Source organism: Manacus candei, unplaced genomic scaffold, assembly GCF_025592945.1.
Source record: "Manacus candei isolate 608988 ecotype Guabito, Panama unplaced genomic scaffold, ASM2559294v1 h1tg000049l, whole genome shotgun sequence".
NCBI classification, from domain to species: Eukaryota; Metazoa; Chordata; class Aves; order Passeriformes; family Pipridae; genus Manacus; species Manacus candei.
In genome coordinates this window covers 16,518,202-16,540,398 of record NW_026138097.1, presented here as the reverse complement: position 1 = coordinate 16,540,398, position 22,197 = coordinate 16,518,202, and the positions used below count along the sequence as shown (strand labels likewise).

At 40.2% G+C, this 22,197-nt stretch overlaps 2 protein-coding genes across 6 annotated transcripts in view; one reads left to right on the top strand and one right to left on the bottom strand.

The window, feature by feature from the left end:
- Positions 1-7: 7 nt before the first annotated feature.
- Positions 8-6,773, top strand: PPP1R3G (protein phosphatase 1 regulatory subunit 3G). The gene has a single exon (XM_051799107.1). It carries the CDS (start codon positions 160-162, stop codon positions 1,012-1,014), a length of 855 nt encoding a protein of 284 aa, XP_051655067.1. The 5' UTR covers positions 8-159; the 3' UTR covers positions 1,015-6,773.
- Positions 6,774-9,264: 2,491 nt separating this feature from the next.
- The window catches only part of LYRM4 (LYR motif containing 4), an 89,891-nt gene continuing 76,958 nt past the window's right edge, over positions 9,265-22,197 (bottom strand). For all 5 annotated transcript variants that reach the window (XR_007906547.1, XR_007906546.1, XR_007906545.1 and 2 more), the window contains one exon: positions 9,265-9,642. Coding sequence is in view for 2 of the 5 variants with exons in the window: in XM_051799119.1 (XP_051655079.1) it covers positions 9,486-9,642 (157 nt within the window). In the remaining 3 variants the exon portion in view is untranslated. The remainder of the gene's footprint in view (positions 9,643-22,197) is intronic.

Genomic DNA, 22,197 nt, shown 5'->3' with positions numbered 1-22,197 from the left:
CCCAGCCCCAGCCCCGGCCCCGCGGGGAGGCTCCGGGCCCGGCGGGGGGGGCGCGCCCCCCGCCCGGGGCCTGCGGCGGGGGCGCCGGATAAAGCGGTGCCGGCCCGTCCGCCTGCCGGCACAGGGGCGGCCGGGACGGGCCCAGCGGGGCGCCCCGCCATGGCGAGCCCTGCACGCCCGCGGCAGGAGCTGGCGGCGGAGGAGCGGCGGCTCCGCGGCGCGGCCCCGACGGTGCCCCGCGACGCCAAGCGGGACGCGGCGGGGGAGCGGCTGGTGCTGCTGGAGCTGCGGCGCTGCGGGCGGCCGCCGTCCCCCGGGCCCGGCGAGCGCCAGGAGGAGGGGGAGGAGGAAGAAGAGGAGGGGGAGGCGGCGGCGGGCGAAGACTGTTGCGGCAAGTGCAAGAAGCGGGTGCAGTTCGCCGACTCGCTGGGGCTGAGCCTCGCCAGCGTCAAGCACTTCAGCGACGCCGAGGAGCCGCAGGTGCCGCCCGCCGCGCTGTCCCACCTGCAGAGCCCGCCCGGCGAGGAGCGGGACCCGCCGCCGCCGCCCGGCGGGGACCCCCTGCCGCCCGCCCTGCTCCTGGTGCCCGACTTCCCCGACGGCGGGGAGCCCAGCGCCGAGCGGCTGCGGCGGCAGCGCGTCTGCCTGGAGCGGCTGGGGCGGCCTGCGGCGCCCACCGACGTGCGGGGCACGGTGCAAGTGCTGGGCGGCCCCGGCCTCAAGGAGGTGACGGTGCGCTACACCTTCAACGAGTGGCTCTCCTTCGTGGACGTCCCGGCCGCCCCCCTGCCCCCCGACCCGCCGGCCGAGCGCTACGGCTTCACCCTGTGCGTCCCGCCGAGCCTGCGGGAGGGCTCTGCCCTCCACTTCGCCATCCGCTACCGCAGCGCGCAGGGCGAGTTCTGGGACAACAACGGCGGCCGCAACTACACCCTGCGGTGCTGCGGCTGCCCCGGGGGCGGCCCCGCACCGCCCGCCGCCGCCCCGCCGACCCCCGCCGCCCCCCGATACTGACGCCGGCCGGGCGAGGGGAGCCGAGAGGACCCGGCCGGGCAGGGGGAGGCGGCCGCAGCCCTGCTCCCGGAGTGAGGCCCGTTTCGGGAGGGAGACAGCCAGCGCGCCGAGGCCACCGTCCCGGAAACTGCCCCAAGTCTGGTGGTTTTTAAGCAGGCACTTCGGTTTTGCCAGCGAAACATGGATGTGCGTAGGCTCGCATTGCTGTGGCTTGTGGAATCGTTCTTTTTTCTTTTTTTTTTCTTTTTTCCTTTTTTTTTTTTTTTTTTTTTGAGGGAACAAGGAGAATGAGTAGCGTGGGCTTTGCTTTTCCCCTCTTGAAGTGAATTTTTGAGGTCTTGATTTGGGCTTGACTCCACTTACCCGATTAGTCAGAGATGCACAACAGCGCTCGTGTGAAAACTTGGTGGCGTGTTCGCTACAATTTAACTTAGGATCCCAGCTTTCTCGTTCTCACATCCATTTCAAAGACATAGTACTGCAACACCAATGGTGTGGTTTTTCTTTTTTTTTCTTTTCTTTTTTTTTAGTTCAATGGACTCTGTAACAATACGATTCACTGTTGTGAGCACCTGTCAAGCTCGTGACAGGCTTGCGTGCCCGGCCCACCTTTCCAGGCAGTCTGTTTTGGGGCTGGATCTGGGGCTGGAGAGGGCTGCTCTGGTTTTTGTCATTCAGCACACTTTGATACTGCTCCCTGTTCCCCAGGCTTGCATGTAGATCCTGTCTGGCTAATAGCAGCCAACAGGGACTTCTGCAAAGATGTTTTTGCTTAAAATAGACTGGTGACTTCTTTCCACACAACTGACAAGTCTAAAATCGGGACAAAGGAGGAGTTTAAATATTTGCTGATGCTGCGTTTATCAGGAGAACTTTGGTAACACCTTCGAGTCATGCACTGTGAAGTACAAGATGGTGTCCGTCTCATACATGCTTCTGTATTTTCAGATTTGGGGAGCAGATGCTGATTTGGATGACCTTCTCACTGAGGAGTGACGACGCGATAACAGAGAGGGTGTCCTCAGTAACGAATGAAAACAAGTGCCTTAGTTCAGCTCTCCTTATGTTACATTTTGCACCACATTTCTCAAGTATTTATAATTTATTCAGCTTATTTTGCTACATATTTTTCTGTATTTGTATGTTGCTGGGAAAGGACTTTGTTGTGCACACAGCTGGACTTTATAGCGCTGGACACTTGAAATGGTTTTACGGTCTTCACTGTTGCACTGCAAGCCTAGAGGCTGACTATTGCTGGTGTCCCAAGTCCTGAAATTAAGCAAAAAGTACCAATGCAAATGGGTTTGTAAGAATAAAAAAAGTTTTAAAAAAAGTTAAAAAGCTCACCATTACACATCTTTTTTTTTTTTTTTTTTTTCCATATACCAAAATGTAACAGGATACTTCTTGGTTTTGCAACCTGGTTGTGCCCCTGCCCTAATGTGTGTGGTGCCAAGGGGATCACGCTGTTGGTGTGCCCCACTCTGACCAGGGACATTTCCTGTCTGTAAGCAATGTTTAGGGCTCTAGCTGGAAATGCGTGCTGTCCTGCCACAGTCATGAGGCAAATCGCCCTGGAAGTCTATGACAGCCACTTGTGACAGGCATCTTGTGCAGAGCTGTGATGTGAGGAAGCTTCATGAGCATGGGTGGAAAAGAAGTGGGTTTCAGTTGAGTTTTGTTCTGGCTCCTCTGCAGCTTTGACTCACTTGTTTTCTTTTGATACAGTATCTCAAAATACAGGTTAATTTTTTTAATGAAAGAAAAGACATTGCCAGAATGCAGAAAACATCCTGACATGGATGTATGTTCTTCAGTAAGACTTTGGAATATTATTTTCCTTTTTTAAAACAGAGATTTCTTAAGTCTTCATTTCCTCTGAAGATGTAAACATCTTAAAGGCCATTATGAGAACATTAGAAAAAATAGCTTGTTTATAAAATTGCCCATACTTGAAAATATTTTCAAGTCTATAGATAACCTGCCTTTTGAGATAGTTGGAACAGACCCAGAGCTAGCAGGGAGTCTGTTGTGGGTACGACTTGAAGCAGAGGGGGCTTCAGACTAAAGGTCCTGCAGTTTTGCTAACATGCGCACTGCTGCTGAAATGGAGCCTGTCCTCCCTCCTCCCTAAAAACCCTGCACATAAACCACAATGTGAGAATACAGCCAGAGGTAAGGAGGTGTTTTAATTCCTTCAGAAACCATCCTGTTGTTAGACTGTACCAGTTGCTTTGACAACGCACAGAGGAAAAGCTCTGTGCAGGCAAACAGAAGGTCGTATGATTGTTTTCCAACTCACATGTAAACTCTCGCCAAAGCCATGAAAGGTTTTAAGGGAGAATAGCAAACTCTACTACATCCCATACAACTTTGTTTTAAATCTACAATGCGTTACAGGATTACAGGATGTTACGTGGGATAATCTGGTATGAATTAGCCTTTCTTCAGATTGTTGAGTCAATGACACAGCGTGCTCTTAAGCTGATGTGTGGGGCTAACAGTGTCAAGTTTGATCCTTCATTTACTTTGGATTCCAGGAGCCCATTCCTTGTTCTGTGCTTTGTTTATTAATTGCTTCGGAGAAGAAGGAAACAACGCCAAAAAAAGGAGGGGAGGGATCTCTCCTTAAACAGAATTTAAAGGAGTAGCCATATGCTAGTGGTTGTATCTGGGCAGAGGTGCAAAGCTGGTACCTTGAAGAATCTCAGCTAGCTGTGCTTATTGATAGAGGGCTGAAAATGTTCTCTGGTACGCTGTAAACTATGGGCAATGGGTGTGAAACATCAACATCCAGAACATGTAACATTGCTGTGTGCTCTTCAGACACGTGATTTGAAATTCGAAATGCAAGAAAGTACTCGATGAGGCTAAACAGTAAAATCTTTTGAGTGCTTCCAAAAATTGGTGCCAATCCAAAGTCCTGCGAATTGTGTTAATTAAAGCACAACATTTTTGTGCTTTGATAACAGGTAAAATGCTTTTATTTGTTATAAGTAATTACTTTTTGTGAAAGAAAGGGGGGAACCCCTCTCAGAGGAGAATTAAGCATACTCCGTTTTAGTAGACAGTACATTTTTGTGCTTTTAAGACTTTATAGAAGCTTAGGTTTCCAAAGAAGGTTTCAGAGACAGCCTACACACAGTTGTCTGTATTTTCCTAGCTACGGTTACTGAAGGCTATGGAAATGCAAGGCTTTACCAAAGATTACACTGGGCAGCAGTGTAAAAATCCAAACCGGACCATGTGCGTACTGAAGGATTGCAAGCCCGCACCAGCAAAACACGGGGCTGCTGCTCATGGTCATAGGTTGAGATACATGGCATAATTGCAACGCTATTCTCAAAGAAATATATTCAAAATGAAGTAGTTCTAATTCTATAAAATCAGAAGGCCAGTGGAGTAAACTGTTAAGTGAAGCACTCTTCTTGTTTGGTTGCATTACTGTTAATGTATTTTATAAGGATTCGAAGCATAACTTTTGGAGGATGTGTTCATAAACATGGTCCTTCCCCTAACTTTAATAAGAAATGATAAAGATTTATTGCCCTTTTGGAAAAACTCCATCTCCAAAGATTTTCATTTTAAGCATACTTCTGTCCCCTCGCCATGAATTAAGGGCTTAGGGGAGAAATAGCTGCCAAATGGTTTTATAGGTATATATAAACCAAAAAAAATTAATATAGTTGAAACTCTAAAGGGGTAAATGTGAAGGACATCAAAGTTAAATCTTCCTTAAGCAATTTTTTTGCCATGTACAATTGCATTTAAATTCAGATTTAAATGATTCAGAAAAGGACTGTGAAGCTAAATTTACTTTGGTGTCATGAAGATCTTGCAAACTTGTGTGAAAACTACTTCTGTTTTATTTAAAGTTGGGGCTTTTAGTCAGTACTTGGAAAGTCTGGCTTCTAGTCCCATTGGCTTCCCTGGGATTTGGATCCAGCCCAAAGTACTGCAGGAAGGTAAGGGAAATGATCTAGGCTTAATTGTCTATTCTGTTCAGAGTCTTGTGTTATGGGGTTAGGATAACATGGCACTGTGATGAATGTTCATCTGTCAAGAGTTCAAAATCTGCTGTCTATGCATGGCAGTAATTAAATCACCTTAATTGTTTTTTCATGATTCATTTTAAGAGAGGGAAAATTACTTGCCTTGGATTAGCATATTGCCAAAGACTGTTATAAATATTTATGGAGTGTACTCTTTCAATAGAAAGCCTGCACATTCTTCACAGGTCTCCATAGTTTTTTTTCTCTGAACACAGAAGAGTAGTTATTTGAATGCACTACTTACCATCATTTCCCCCTCTTGCAAAGGTTCAGCAGATACTGGGTTTAACAGTAAAAAAGGTAAGTAGCTTAGAAAGAAGCATCTCTTGCAAAACGTATTTAATTTCCTCTGTAAGCTGCAGAATCCTTTTGAAGGTACATAGGTTTGTGAAACAGGTTTGCGAGTTCCATATTTTTTCCTTTCACACTTGTAGAAAATACACAGTTTTGGAAGACTTATTGGCTTCTCTATCTGTTTTTTTTTTTTCCCTGCTTCCACATTAAAGGCTCGTGCACTATTTTTATTTTCTAAAATACTGACAAAAGTAGGAATGTAAACACTCAGTTACTAAGAGCTGCACACCTTACTTCTTTTTTTTTATAAAGGTCGTCAAACAAAATATTCCTAAGAGTATGAAATAATTTGCCTGTGTTACGAATGGTGGAACAAAGCGATCAGTATAGTCCTGACTTGAATAATGCCGGGGTTTCACTGTAGATCATTATGGAAAACTCAGGAAAACAGTAGGTGCCCAGCTCTTTCATGGCTCTGTTTACGCGTACGTATGGCCTGTGCTGGGTATCTGGAGAGATGCGTTTTTTATTGCATTAAAGGAAGTAAGTTGAGGGGCTGGTGCTTCTCCATAAAATTATTCCACCTGCTGATGTTAGAGGGTAAAAGTCATGCTTTTAAGACCTGGAAACTTGGTGAAGTTTTTTATACAGAAATACCATTTGAGAAGAGTGAGCAGTAAATTAAAATCCTTCTTAGGCTGTTTCAGCATCGTATGTAAAGTGTTCACATGCTTCTCTCTTGGGTTGCTCTCCTCCCGGACAGCTGTACCTCTGGTATATCTGGGTATTTTGAAACCGTGCTTTCTATTTGAGTAAAATTTCTTGAGAAGCTGTAACACACAGCAGAAATGCCTATCCTTCGAACAGTTGCTAATATAAATCAAATGATTACTTTTTTTCTTTCAGAGTGCCGTTTCCAAGTTTATACTGTAAAAGTAACGACAAACTTGTGTATATGCAAACATTCAAATTTTGGCTTATACTGCTGAGGTCAATAGTTTGCTAAAATGTCAAGATCAGGAAAAGACAAACATTTTTAATATAATACAAAAGCAAGCTTGTTTTGTTAAGACACTGCAGCTTTAGTAAAGATATTTATTGAGCTCCCTTCTAGTCTAAGGAAAAAATATATACTTTTTATAATAGTGGACATTGTACATAAGTCATGGGACCATTCCTTTGTGTTTTAACTATTCCTGTTGTTTACACTGCTTTGACAAAATCCAACAAAGCTTCTGACAGCGTGCCAAGAGAGATTTAATGAGTATTGCAACGTAAACGGAACTGGTGAAGCACAGAAGGTGCAGCTGTAAGAGCACAGCAGCTCCGAGGCTGGACCACAGTGCCAGCTCTCCAGTTCGCTGTCTCCATCAGTGACAATGAGCACATGCCTAGCCAAGCCTAAGAACAGGGCAAGTGGACACAAACATAACACTAAAGTCATCCCAGCCTACAACAATTATTTCTGTGCTAGACTTCCTAAGCCAGATGTGGTTAGCAAATATTTTCCATCCAGTTTGTAGGATTTCAGTGATAAAGCATTTGGCAAGCTATCTTTTTATACAGAACTGGGCATGTTATGATAAAATTCCTTAAAATAGGCATCAGGCAAAGAAAAAATAATATTTATAGGTATCTTCCAATCATGTACAACTAGTATGCACATAGCTAACACTAGTTGAGCATGCACTTAAATGTGTGTTACAAGGAAAGGAAACACACAGGTCTGTCCAAAACAGGGAACAATCATCTAAAATGCCACGACTGCTGGGTTTGAGTAGTAAATGCCAATACCTTTGCTAGCTTTGCACTTCTGTTAACAAGTTAGATAGCGTTATGCAGACTTTTGGACTGTAGCAGCAGAAGCGTTCTTGCGTTGCTTCTAATAAGTAATGCATAAATAGTGTATGATAAGCTGATTATTAATTTCGAATAAGAACTAATTTTTCCTTGTCTGCGAAAGTGAGCTGTCTTAACCTCTGCAGTACTGACTGGGGAAGGAGGGAAACTAGAGAGCCTGATTAATGGAGAAGTAATCTCCTTCATACTTCTGAGGGAAAGAATAAGACATTTCATATTCCCATGGCTGCATGCCTATATGAGAGCATGTACCATCTACAGCTGTATTCTTGATAAAGAACTTCACTGGAAAGGTACTGGTATTTTGGAAGAACTGATTATGTATTGAAAAGGCCTCTATTTAAAACCAAATGCTTACTTTTTTGTAAACATGGTGAAAACCTAGATTATGTTATCAATGGAGTTGTACCTCTTTCTAAGTTAGGGCTACACTATTTATAAAGATGTTTATTTTGCTTCCTAGCATACATTCTCATATCTTGAAATGGTATGCAGTGCTTGTTCCAGTAATTAAGCTGTTTTAAGCAAGGATTTTGCATGTACTGTTTTAGGGACCAAATTTCTTACAGTATAAAACTGGCAGTCTTTCCAAGCCTGTGTCATCTAAGACTATAAGATGTTACTACATTTCAGTGAGCTCAGTGGAAACTTAAATAGCAATCAAACCCTTCTTCCCCTGCACTTTCACCATTAAGTGCACTTAATTATCCACTTGTGAATACGGAGATTTAAAATGCAGAATATAATGCATTTTACCTATTAGAATTAATTCAATTTGAGTAAAATGTTCATTAAAAGCAATTTACATTGCAATACTTATATATCTAATAAGAGGAGAATTGTTAATGTATTTGCCTCTTATCTGAAAGTGTGAATGGAGGCTACATTTATAGTCTTAGGTACACATAGTATTTTATTCTGTACACTGTATTGTCCATGAAATGCATCAGTATACATTTCAATCTAACTGTACAAAATTGTAAAATACACAATTTTTCCCATTCCAGTGAGGAATGGGAGTTTGTTCTAAATTATACACTACAATTAGATACTTTGCTTTAATAATGTTAACACAGAACATGAAGAACACAAAAAAAATGTAAGTTCTAAACAAAGATGAATTTTGTAAAGCAAGAAAAATAAGAGGGGGGGTTTAAAGGCCACAGTGTCATGGAACTAATTTTGAGTTTCTGTTACTTAAAAAACCCACAACAATCCACTGAAATAGAAGGAAACTTTTTTCTGCATGCCATTAAAATAGCTTTGCAGTGCTTAATTTTTCTGCACATTTCTCATAGAAAACAAACTTAAGCACATCAATGACTTGAGCAGAACCTGATCAGAAATTTTGCTTGCTTTTGTTTTAATGTACGGTCTTAAAAGTGTTGGGTATTCTACAGATTTAATAATAAACGATAAAATGCGATACTGAGCGTTCTACTGAGTACTTTTGCTAGGCAAAGCTTGTTGCCAATTCATGACTTACAGCACTTGAGTTACTGTTATAGTTGGGTTATTTTCCTTCTGCAAAATTCAGGAGCTTTGAGAAAAAGGGAACCTCAGATTAAGTGATGTGGTGCTTTCTGCTAATAGCTGCACCTCAACAAGTTAAAGGACTCTGTGGTGAAAACATATTTTAAAACTCCCAAGCCTCAGTAATGCAAGTCTTACATTCTGCTAGTATGATCTGTTAACTGTTAAAATTAGGACAAGACTAGTTATTAATTCTTGGAAACTAAAGAAAGAACTGGTGAAATTTTTATGGCACCTCCTGAAATGTCAAGGGATCCTCTTCAAAGAAACCACAGAATTCAGCCTGTGATATTTGTAAGTATCAAGGTCCAGGAGACAAAAATTCTGTTCATCTCTGGTTTTAATATTTAAAATAAAATATGTACTTAGTAATTTAATTCAGATGCTATATACTTTGAAATGCAACAAGATCAATAAGAACTTAGTAACTAGGTGAGGGATTTTAAATCTCGAGGGGTTTTAAATCTAACACATTTTTCATGGTCATTGAGAGACGAGGTCAGCAGCAGAATAACGTATCTGGTTACAGGTAGTTTAATGAAGTTTTATTGTCAAAGTAGGGCAGGAACTATTCCATCACATGGAACATACAAGCAAACACATTTCAAGACTATCTTACATGCTATTTTAAATCACAGCCATATATCTTAGAACGTGTGAACCACTAGAAAATAGTACTTTGGTTGCCAAAAACTGAGTCTCTCAGGCATTTCTTCTGCCGAACAGAAAAGCTCAGATGTGTGCAGTGAATTTATGCTTCTGTATGTGGCACTGTAGGATGCTGAAGATGGTCCAGTGTTGCTTCAGGATCAGAGGCTTCTCATAGCTATGTGTTTCCTGGACTCTCAATAACCAATTTCTGCGTGGAGTACAGTTGGCCAATAGTAACCTGAAATCAAACCAAAATATCAGAAAGCCGAAACTGGAAAGTAACCAGGTTATAATTTAGGCTTCACAAGAGAGATTAAAACCCCCCCTAGGAACTGAGTAGCCCATAGATTAAGCTTTTTCATAATTACATTTTAATTTCTACTAACATTTCTTTTTGTAAATAATACAGTTGTCTAGACCTTGAGAAAAATAACCTATACATAAAATACCTGCATATATAAAATCTTGAACTAATGACATTGAGGAATACTGTTCAAAGTCTTATATTAAAAAATAACATTAGAAGTTATTACAGAGGAAAAGCAAGCAGGTTCTGTGTTTAGAAAAATGAAAAGAAGAATATAACGAAAAATCAAAATATGGATATAGTCAGCAGATATTTTTTATGTTTTTTGGGTGGAGAGCCTAGATATAAATTGTGTGGCGTGGTATTATTTTTCAGTTCCTTTGGAACCCTAATTTAATTTGCCTTAGAAATGATGAAAACAGTTAAACAGTTGTTAGTTCAGCAGTAGCATTTTACACACACTGGAACTACCTCTTGTTCATGAGATGGTATTCAGACCTTCTGTATTTGTGCTTTCTAGTGCAACAAGGAAATGAAAAATGACAAAAATGCAGCTTTGATTCCTCTTGTTCTTTAGTACTTTCGAGTCTGCCTCATAACATTAGTAAATTGTAGTCGGGTGTGCAGTTAGCAGTTGTCACAGACAGCTCTTTGCTTAGCAGCTGAGATGTGGAAGGAAGATGTTTCATGCATGTAGGGTAATGAAAGCAGGAGAAGGCAACATTTATTTTTAAAAATATGAATTCTGGAGTCTAATTTTTAATATCTATTATGCCCTTTCTTGCCCCTGCTTTCTCCCTAAGGCCTGGGTACACAGTAGCTCTGTGTCCTTTTCACAAAAAATTCATATATTTAATTATGGGGTTAGGACAAAAAAAGCTAGATGCTTAATTACACTAAGCACAACATATTTAGTAGAATTTAATACTGTTCAAATTAAGTCTGACAGCAAGTCAGGCTCTCAAAGTAGTAAAAAATTAGGGAAGGAATTTTTTTGGCAGTTTCCATTTACCATTTTTGTGGGGAAAAAAATCCTGGCTACTCTTAAATAGAAATTTCTCATCTATGCCCACACTCATATAGAATGTGAATAATATTGCCTTTTAGGAAATGAACTATTTCATCTTGATACACAGCCTTGTCTGAAACTTGTAACACATTGATTTTAGTCTTGAAATATTTATTACAAGGGAGCATTTATGAGCTGCTCCAAAGGAACAGAAGTTTTCCTTGCCAAAAAATATTCCCCTCTTTTGGCACTCTAAGTTACTAACAGCATATGAACAACTCTGATTATTTTTGAAATTACTTATGAAGTATGTTGCATATGGAATATTTAAAACAAAGGCCATACACAACTGTGGCATGTGTTACCAACACAAATTTTAAGCTGTCAACAAGTGTTACTTGTCAAAGAGAACTCACTGCTCTGGGTTATGTGTCACGCTATACACTTTAGTTGCTGCCTTACCACAAACCATGCTGTAGTACTTAATTTTTGTATACTGTGTTTTGGAGCCCAAAGAATCTTTAATCCTTTCCCACACAGTAGAGCAAATTTAATGGGAGGCTCAGAGGGATTACAAAAATGCTGAAACCTGAATTGCATTTTTTTTTCTCCCCCAACTGGGGAGATAGATGAGACTGAGTACGTGACTTCTCAGTCAATCATATTCAGCTGGGGCAGACGGCTTTGTAGAAGAAAGGTACGAGCTGCTGTTTGCTGACCCTGTGCCAACAGGTGACATTATCTACTGCTGCACCTCTTGACTCAAACGCAATAAAAACACAGATTTATGTGTGAGCTGCTTCCTTAGTAAACCACAGGCGTGCAGGCATTTCAGAGAGTGCAGAGCCACCAGTGCTGTGCTGTCAGCCTTTGCTGGGCTGCTGCAGCTTGCCTGCTCTGGTGCCTCCCTTCCAGAAGCTATGCCATGGCATTTTAAGCTGAACTTTGAAACGTAAGGATTTTTTTTTAAGCCATTAGCCTTGAATTTCTAACGTTATGATCAAGCCTTTCCCATGTGGTTTAGACAAAACAAACAGACCTTCCATTTATAGCTGCTGAAAAATTCGCATCTATAAACATCCACTGCCTCAGCAGAAGGACTGCACCGGTATCTACACAGACACTCATTAACCCTCAAAACCAAAACAGCCTTCTTACAGTGTCCTCACAGACGCCAAGTCTAAAGAAAGCTCTTCAGCAGCAAACGTCCATGTGGATCATTCTCCCAGATTAGAGACTGAAGTGGCTACCTATTGTGTTCTTTTCTCATCATGCATGTTTGTAGCTTGTACACCACATGGCATTTACTCTTCTGGTAGGTGGCTGGAAGCCAGTGCATAGGTCAGTGTCAGGGTATTTTCATTAATCACAGGAAGCTCTTGGGGAAAAAGGTTCTACCATTTGTTCAGCAACCTTGTTACCCAAAATTTTGTTTACCCCTTTTAAGTAACACATCGCCATTGTATTCTGCAGGAAAGAATGTGCAATAAAGAACCACTTTGCCATCAGGAGAAGACAATAAATAGAAATATAAAAGTTGCTTTTCAGCTCTTTCCAAGTTATATGATGTTTAAATTTGCCTGCAAAACTATGGGCTTTTTAATCTTACAAGTCAAAACTTGACAATTTGTCCTTATTCAAAGATTTAGTACAAGTCTACATGGTATCAGCTGTTTCTTGTGAACTGAAAAACTTATTATTGCCTTCTGCCTGAATCCGGGATAAGGCTTAGGGCTTCAGAATGGGATTTATCAGCAAATGTGATACTACAAATGATGAAAAAGAAATGACTGAATAGTTACTGACCCATCCTGTAACCAACCATTCCCTGGTTATTAGGTGTTTGTGTGTTCATATGGAAAGAGTGCTTTTACTTTGTTGTGGGAAAGCAGCAATCACAGGAATAAGTCACTTCATGGAATCTTTCTTTGCTATTGGGGAAAAAAGCAAGTAGGAGAGGATTTCTCCGAGATAACAAAGTATCAGTGGAGTAGATCTTGCAGACCTATTGGTACTACTTGCAAAATATTACTGGAAGATCTTCTTCAACTTTTGAAGGTATGTGGCATGTTTTGGGTTTTTTATCCATACAGACATTTTACTTTGCAGCTCTGAGCTGAGGTAGAAGTGACTGCTTCTATTTTTGCCGGGCAAAAAGTAAGTTGAACAGGTTTTAAAAAAATTATTCTAATTTGCCTCACTCATTTTAGAGTGCATAGTTCTGCTCTGAAAAGTATGATGGCATCTTTCCTTGACAGCTCTGTATAAATTCCAAATGGATGTCTACTTCAATAATCACCACATTTCTCCCTCCTTAGTTGTGTTGGCTCTTCAGTATAAAGGTGTCCAGGCATCTCTTTTCCCCTGTACTTTACAGAATTGTAATTACATGGTATATAGCCTGCGATCTCTAACAAATCCTGCTGAGCCCTGATGAAGATACTTTTTCTCATTGCCACTGAACACTCATCCTTATCTTCCTGCCAAACCTGACAGTCTCTGAACTACTAGCTACCTGCTTGGGTGAGGACTCACTGACAAATTTCAGTGTGAATGCCCTAAAATTACTCAGGTAAGTAGCCAGGCAGCAGACCTGAGGAAAGGCAATGCCCCAAAGGCAAAGTACAGCCCAAGTGTACACCCACGTGGGTGGAGCAGAATAAGAATGTCCACAGCTTCAGCAAACAAATGCAAAGTCAAAATTCCAAGAAATCTGGCTTGTAATAGCTCTTAGCAGGATAGACATGTGAGAAGGAAAGACAACAGTATAGGTCTCAGCCTCTGAAGGAATCTTAGCACGTTTTGCACAGGGGGTGACATATATTGATTGAGTCTCTAGCACACAGAAACATCATCTTTCTAACTGCAATCAGGGTATGTTCTTATGTAAATCAATGCAGTATGGCTACAGACCCTTGTAACAGTACTTTTACCATCGCTTTCTAAGCTATGTTGATATAACAGTTGTACAGAAGAGTTTCCCTCCTCTGTCCCATTTGTAACGCAAGTAACAAAATTAGCAAACTGTCTTTGTTTATTTAATAACTTTCCCCTCATTAAAATATAGTTGCTGATGTAATCTCTAGGGAACAGTTTTCTGCCCTCAAAAGCAAACCAAGCCCTGTTTTTTTTTCATGCTACTGTTTATTTTTTGATGGCAGACAAAAGTAGGAGCAGGCTAACAGGAGAGGGTGCAACACTCTCACCCTATGTGGAATCAACTTAGCGGTAAAGACAAGGCCTAAATACAAAAAAGTGCCACCACAGCATAACAGTGTGAAAACACTAATACAACAATTCCTTTAGCTCTCAATTATTTAAAAATTGATCTCATGAGAGGGTCATCACTGGAGAAGTAACAATGCTTTCCTCTTTTTCTTAAAGAAATAAAACTGATGCACTAGAGATAGTTTTACATATTAAACATGTTTACGTATCTAATATATATGTATATAGATTGTTATATGCACAAGCATAAATATATAAAAATGTATTAAAAAACCACAATCTCTAGAAGGTAAACATAGCCATCCCCTCTCTTTTGTTACAAATGTGCAGGCAAGAAATGGTTACCTTATAGCAGCCAGGGATCACATATTTTCATAGTTCTTTATTATGGAGAAAAAGGAAAAAGTCCTGTTCATTAATATATTTGTACCACACACACACACAAATACACTAAATCAGATTGTTTTTTCCTGTTGCACCTGAAAAGTTGACAGGTGTATCTCAGAGGCACACTGCTGAATCTTAACTAGGAAGAAAACTCCCCGATGACACCACAGTCATATCACATATACTGCTGCCAATCTGGGCCTCTAACACTATATGAAGAAGTTGCCCATTCACATTTTCTTGCACTATGACTATAAAATGCATCTTAAGTGAATGCTGACAAGAACAGAAATGTAGAAGAATAATGATTACTTTTAAGAGCTGGCAACAGTGTTATAAGTTGTTTACCTACTATGTTTTGTGTTGGATGAGGCAAACCAATTTGCAATCCTATTGCAAACATAAGTGCAGTGGTTATTGTTTTTAAGAAGGATTATCTTTTTTCCTCATGCGCAAAACCGGATATGCTATAACACAGCACACTTCATCATAAATATTTTTCATATTAACTGAGGTCAGATTAATGCTTTTTTTCTTTGTTTGTTTTTAATTAATATGGACAGCATTTTTTGCAGTGATCTTATATTGCAATAGTAAACACACCAGTGTGGTACATAGTTATTAAAAAACTCAAACAGAACCAAAAACTTGACAATAACTTCAGTTTTTTGCCAAATCTTTGTGTTGGTATTAAATGCTGCAGCAGCAGCCTTATTTCTCTTTACTCAGGAGAGAATGTTGAAAAACTGCATTTGGCTTCTTAAACACATAGGTTATTCCAGTTCTTCAGAGCTAGAATCAATGTGGAAAAAACTGATTTTGAAGATATTTCCCTTATTTTAATTGATTCCATTTATTTACACAGAATGGGAAAGGAAGTGAAGGAAAGCACAGAGCTGAGAAATTAGAACTATTGTGTATTTTACTTCTGCCTATGTTTTGCAAATGCTGGCTTTTTTGTTTCGTTGTGGCATAACATCTTCTACAACCACTGCTACATGAAGCTTTTGAAAAGGCAGGAAAAATTAATTTGTAGCTACCATTTTTCTGGCTTTCACTAGGTAGTGAAGTAAAGTAAACCAGCTAATAGGCAAGAATTTATCTGAAGGTTATTTCTCTTAATAATGATAAATGATGTAATTTTGTTAAAACCATATGCACTTTATCTCAGTACACCTTTATTCAGCCTATCAGAAGCAGGATGACACATTTATTTAGCACTCTTATTAATTTATTCCATGGGCCTCCTTGAAGAGATACTCTTCAGTGAAAAGAGCAGAGAATCATATCTATTCCAAAAACTATTAACACGTAAAATACTGTAAGCATATATATTCATGTGTATTCGTATATGGTGATCTAAAATAGCAAGGGAATCTTCTTTTTAAATGCTTATTATTTCTCAGTTAAGAGAATCCATTTTTTTTTAAATTACACAAACGTGCTACTGTCCTGACAACATAGGCATGACAGACGTGGCCTCTGCTATGAATAGCTACACACTTGATATACCTTGAAATAACAAGTAAGGGTCCTCAATAGGGAAAGGAAAACATTGGGAATCTTTCAAGTCCCTTCCAATCTGGGTTGTTCTATGATTCTATGAAAGCCAAGTGGACCAGATCATGTGGCCCTTCAGTAAAGTCACGCTGTTTCACTTCTGTCATTTCCTGCAATCCACTCAGCCTACAGATAAAAAGGAGCGTGACAAGGAAAATGCCACCTTAAAAGCACACAGGGCCCAACAGCAGATGGCATGGGCTGCAGCCTGCTGCATAGGGGAAGAATCATTCCTCTGCTGCTGCAAAGGTCACCTTACAAAGATGTCAGACAGCGGGTCACAGGAAAGTAAGCAGTGACTGATTTTGGGCTTAAACAGCCAGGTGAAGGTTTGATACAATACACACCCAAGGAAGAAGCAGATCTGCAGATGTAATACTCTGACTGGGTGTGATCTTTGCCTACTTTCACCATCCTGGCAATCTCCAGGCTCCCACCTCTCCTATCTCCCTACTTGTTACCTGCTAATATTATTTCAGCATCTTGCCTTTTCTCTCTCATTTGCATAGAAAGCCTCTGCCTTCACAGAGCAGCTCAAACTCTTCAGAAAGCCAAACAGGGAAGAAGCAGGTCTTCTAAAGAGTCAGTCCCATCTGGGTAAAGGGGAAAAACAATATAGGCTGATCTCTTCTCAACATAGCATGCAGAAGAGAAAAATCACTCAGTTACGATTCTGAGTGTGACAAGGAAAGGAATATAAAACATTAGTACTTGAAAATACAGAGACAAAGAACTGGATAACATTGTGCTGAGTGTGGTATAACAGGTACTCTAGTAATGCTGAGACATTTGGTATGTAAATGCCCAAACCATTCACAGAGGACCCTATGTTTTGTAGCAACTACATAAGCAGAATTCATCAATGCCAGTGTGAGTGCCTGCCTTACTTTTGTCAGTAGTATAATACAACAGCCACTGTCACAAAACACACATTCTGCACTATGTCCACGAAAATACTGTAATGTTTGTGTATTGCAGATACATTAACTCCACAATACATACAAAAACCAAACTGTCATTATAAAAGGAAAATTTCACTCTTCAGTGTCTTCTTGGATCACTAATTATAAGAGAATTTTGCAATGAAACACTGAAGAAAATTAAGTCATTATAAACAGGTATAAGCAGATAATAAATATACTTACTGAGTAGTGTGATCAAGCAATTCTTTAGCACTAACAGGCTTTCATACCGTGAACTACTACTGCAGAACTGAGCGGCCACAACATTATAACAAACATCATAATTTAAAGACCACCTTTTACAACCTTTGTATGAAGTCAGAAGCCAGAAATGTAATGTACTGAAAGAATCAACTTTAGCCTTATTTTTCATGTAAACTGGAGAACTTGGCTTCTGGGAAGAGCTGCAAAACAGTTACAAAAAGCTGTTACGGCATGTTTGTAGGTTAATATCTTTCAGAAAATTACTTATCCACCTGTGCCCCCCTGCCTTTTTTTTTTAATACAGCACATCACCTTCTACATTTATCCTCCCTCCCAGTTCCAGAAAATTTCTGTGAAATTTCTGATTTTGTCCCAAACCACTGGAACTTAGAGAAAGTTCCAGAGATAGTGAATACTACATGGACTTCCCATGTTTTAAACTGAGATTTCCCTGTCTAACTGATGATTGTCTAAAGCCTTGAAAAGCTTGCATGCTTTATCTTCACCCTATTTTTAAGTGAACAGTACATAAAGTAAGTGCAAGACCTCAAAGTACATGCATTGGGAAAGGCTGAACTTCAGGAGCTAAGACATCTTGGGACAGCAGCTACCAAGATACTAAGGACTGAAAAGCAACACTGGCTGGATGCAGTTCTGGGAAGACACATCTGAGTGTCTATATAGAAGAAACATGCCAGAGAATATGTCAGAGCTCACATAAAAGTAGTCCAGAAGCGTGCAAGCCCAGAGTGGTGAGAACAGCGAAAGCCGATGATTCTTCACTTCAGTGAAGAAAACACCACAGCGTTTTCTGCACAGGGCAATGCAGATGGCTCTAGAAAATGCTTTTGGTTTGGTCACCTGCTGCCTTTGAAGCCAGTAGCTGTTCTGATCCCAGTAGCTATTCTGATCCCAGCTGGGCTTGCACTCTCCTCCATTCAAAGTTCATACCTGTAGTACCTTACATAGCACAGTCACCCAAGTGCATTTGCTACACTTTCACTTTGATTTTTAAGAGCAAGAAGCTTTCACAGCACCTGCAATACCAAAGCATGTGACTGCACGAACACCTGCAATAATAACTCCATGAGACAAATGGATAATGAGTACACAACATGTATTATGCTTGAGGACTCTCCAGTGGGAGCTGAGATACTGCTCCATGCAGCATCCTGCCCAATATTTTATAGTAAGTATATATAAGTAGCAGAAGAACAGAGAGGTACTTCATCAATGCCAGTGTGAGTTCCTGCCTTACTTTCAGGGCTTAGATCTTAGATTACTCTCTTAAACAAAATAATTAACTGTAATTAGTAGGAAAACTGCATCAATTAAGGCAGGTTGGCACAATCACTTACTATAGAAAGATGCATCAAATACTCTTCCTTTCAAGTAGAACACATATGTGTACATCTGGTAAGGCAATACAGTATTTAAATAAATAAACTTGGATTTGTTTTTTTTATTTATACTGATTTTATCCAAATCACCAAACATAAAGGGAAAAAGTTCAGGTGACTCAGAACTGTAATACTGTTTAACCTAGCAATTTAAAATTTTCTGTTTTGTTAATGTCCTTTGAGCCACAAGGATGTTTTTAAAAAAATGCCTCTTTATCTGCTACTGAAGCTATATTTTGGGAAGTGAAAGACATAGCGAGCTGCTGAATTTTGGATTCGAATGGATGTTAGCTATAGTTTAATTATTTGGTGGTGATATGCCTGCTTCAAGACTCCAAACTCTTCCTATCAAAATTCCTAGTGCTGGTTACAGGACGGCACCAGGCACATTGCATTTTGTAAAACTGGTAGGTGCCTTACCTTATTACTGTTTTAAAGTAACAAGGCCTTTTGTGTTTTGGGAGAAAAAAGTCAAGTCTGTAACTTACACGATTTTCCAAGACATAAGAGACAGACAAACTTAATTTTTCCTTGTCTTCCAAGAAGACTATAACCAAGGATTAGACTTAATTTTATATGAGGAACAATTTACTTTAAGGTTCCAATATGTCTCTTTCTTTGCACTGATGTTGCCTTTCACACACCTCAGATGTGATTACAGGCTGAGCGTTTCTCTGTGCCCATTCAAGTTACAAAATTAAATTTCAAAGACAGAAATAACAAACTGAATTTATCTTTAGAAAATGTAGCTGTATTTACAAAGATAAATTTTGTTTTGGATGTTTTTGATTCAATCTGCATCTTCATGCAGAAAGGAGCACGCCATCTAGGCAAATATTTAAACGTTGAGTCCCTACTGCAGTGTTGAGATCTCTAAGTGTAGCAGGACAGCAATAATATTTCATACGTCTGCATTAAAAAGACTTCCTTTTTCTTGGCAAAATTCTTACAGATTACTAAACTACACTCTGTTCCTGACAAAATCTCCTTGTTTATCTTACTTTCTCTGATGGATGATATCCAAGGATTTCTTTCTTCTTGCTCAGCCATCATTCTTGGTTTAGTATCTCCCAAGCTTCAAACAGCATTTTTCTTTTTCCCCTCTCTTTTGGAAGAGTTCCACGGAAAGATGTACAAAAAAGAGCATTGCCTGGACTGTCTACATTCTTAAAAAACCTCAGTAGGGAGCTGATGAGAAGAAAGGACGTTGATGTTTTAGGACTGAAGATGGATTTGTCGAATTTCAGTCAAAGTTTGTGACTGTGAGTTGTCATTTGCCATCCACTGTACCATGGACACCCTGAGATCACTTCTCTGGTTCAGCTCAGTTTCCAAACCAACCCACCAGTCAAAAAACATGACTTTGATCTACTTTATTAAGCAAACCTCGTGGAGCTGCAACTGCAAACACAGTGAACCATTCTGTCCCTCTTGAAGATACTCCAGGTGACGGCAGGTAGACTTCTGTCTTCCTACAGCCTCTCCCCTGGGGCGGGAATTGCTACCCCTGCCTCTCAGCACCTCACCAAGCCGAATCCAAGCCTTTGTGCTCAAACCTGCCCAAGTTTAGGCCAGTGTCCTGCCATTAAACTGCACTTGAGCCGGGCAGCTCACGTTCACTCAGTTCCATACACAAATGAGTTAACTTCCCAGTGCTCTTCAGCCCAGCCTTTTTAACAAACACTAAGAAGAATTAACGAGGAGAAAATAATTATTTGCAAACCCTCCAGCTTTTGAGCAGGAGATATCTGTGTTTGTATGGATATAGGGTATAGCTTACATTAACTTGTTTAATTGGACTAAACTAAAGCAGCATTTTTTTCTTTTTTTTTGGCAAAGATAAATTACTGGGTTTAGCACAGCTGGTAAGAGCTAATTCTGTACAAAGAGTTCTTTCCAGTAGTGTGGGTGGCAAAACACTTTCAGCAACTGGCTTAATTAGTTCTTCGCTTTTTGCAATAGAACAGGACAGTTCACAGAAGGAAAAAAAAAAGAGATATTTTAACAAAAGATGTTTTATGAAATAATCCTGTTTGCTCTTCCCGTTTTGCCAGTCCTCCCTTATTTAATGCTACACTAAATGGAGGCTTGCCCTAGTATTTCGCAGAGCAGGTAACAATTAGAAGTGGGAGGGCAGCACTTATACCAAATACAGGCAGGAAGCAATGTCTGTTTCTCCGCACAGGATGGAGCAGAGCATTCCTCAAGCAAAACACCCTGGCCAGAACCAAGCAACACAGTGATGGATGCACCTCTGAGGGTTTTCCCCTTAGCAGAGCTACCATAAGGCTTGTGGGTGGCTTTTTTAGCAAGGAGGGGGAAGCCCGAGCTGCTAACAAGTTCTGGTCCCCTGTGCAACCTCCCTGACACGGATCATTTATATGACAACAGGCAACACGAGTGCCAAGTACAGTCATTTCAGCTTCACTGCTCCCAGCGTACAGCCCACCAACTGCAGTGTAATCACCCACTGCCTCAAACAAGCACGAACTTTAACACAGACACCTTCCTTTCCATATGAGCTGGTCAAAAGCACTCGGACTCTTCCACTAGCACGCACATGGATGTGCTGCTGTCAGCAAGTTACAGCTCCTACCAGATAAAAACTGGGCTTGGCAAGATCCACTTGACCTTCTGAATGTCAGTGAGATAAAGGGCAAAAGGCCAGGGAGGGCACAGATGCTTTAATTTACCTTCATTATAGGCCATCTATGAAACTGCTGGAAATTTTTTTCTACCTCTGTTGTTTTGAATAATGACTCTGAAGCTGTACTTCAGCAAGTTAAAAATCTATTAAAAAAACAATCCAAAGTGCTACAAGCCATTACCAGTGTTTGTTTTTATCCTAATTAGACTGAAGAAAGGCAGGATTATGAAAAAATTTTGTTAGGAAAACTTGAACAAGAAGGGGAAAAATAAATTAAAAGCAATAAATAAAGAATATTTTACAAAGATAGACAAAATGACCAATTAATGAGGAGACTCTCCAGATACCTTCAAGAAAAAGCCATCAATGAAACTGCAATTAACAGTGTTAATCTGTATCTATAATTCCTGGTTTTTGTGTTTTTTGTGGTTTTTTTTTTTTTTTTTTTAATTTTATTTTTTATTTTATTTTTTATTATTTTGGTATTTGTCCATTTGTTTCTGTTGGCAGTAAATAGAAGACAGAGGGGCTTCTCCTATAGATAATATTAGTCAGATTGATTTAAAACAAGAACCAATAAAACTTCTTCTAACTGCCCACTGCTCATTTACAGTCTGAACAGTCTAATATTGAGAATAATATTTTCTAATACATGCCTCTCCATAACAGTTGTTAGAAAGTCCATGGAATTTTTGGTTATTGGAACGTTGTTGATGAATCTTGAAAAGACTGTTTAAACACACATTCCACATGGGGGGGGGGGAGAGGAGGCAATTATGGGGAATAAATTGAATCTAGGAATTTGACAGTGAAGAATCCTGTCAGAAATAATTTCTAATACAATGCTTTCCTGTTTCTGTGGCTTGACAGCTTACATATTTTTTCATTTTCTTTCCATTTATCTGTATAAAAACATCAGACCCAAAAGGGAAACTGACTGACACTAAACAGAAGACATTGAAGCTACTTGCACACAAGCTACTGTGAGGGACATAAATGGAAAACAGAGATTGATCCTTTATCTTTCAGTGTTAATCATCTCAGAGTTACTTTTAAGAAAAGGAGGGCAAGACTAACTGGCAAGAGATT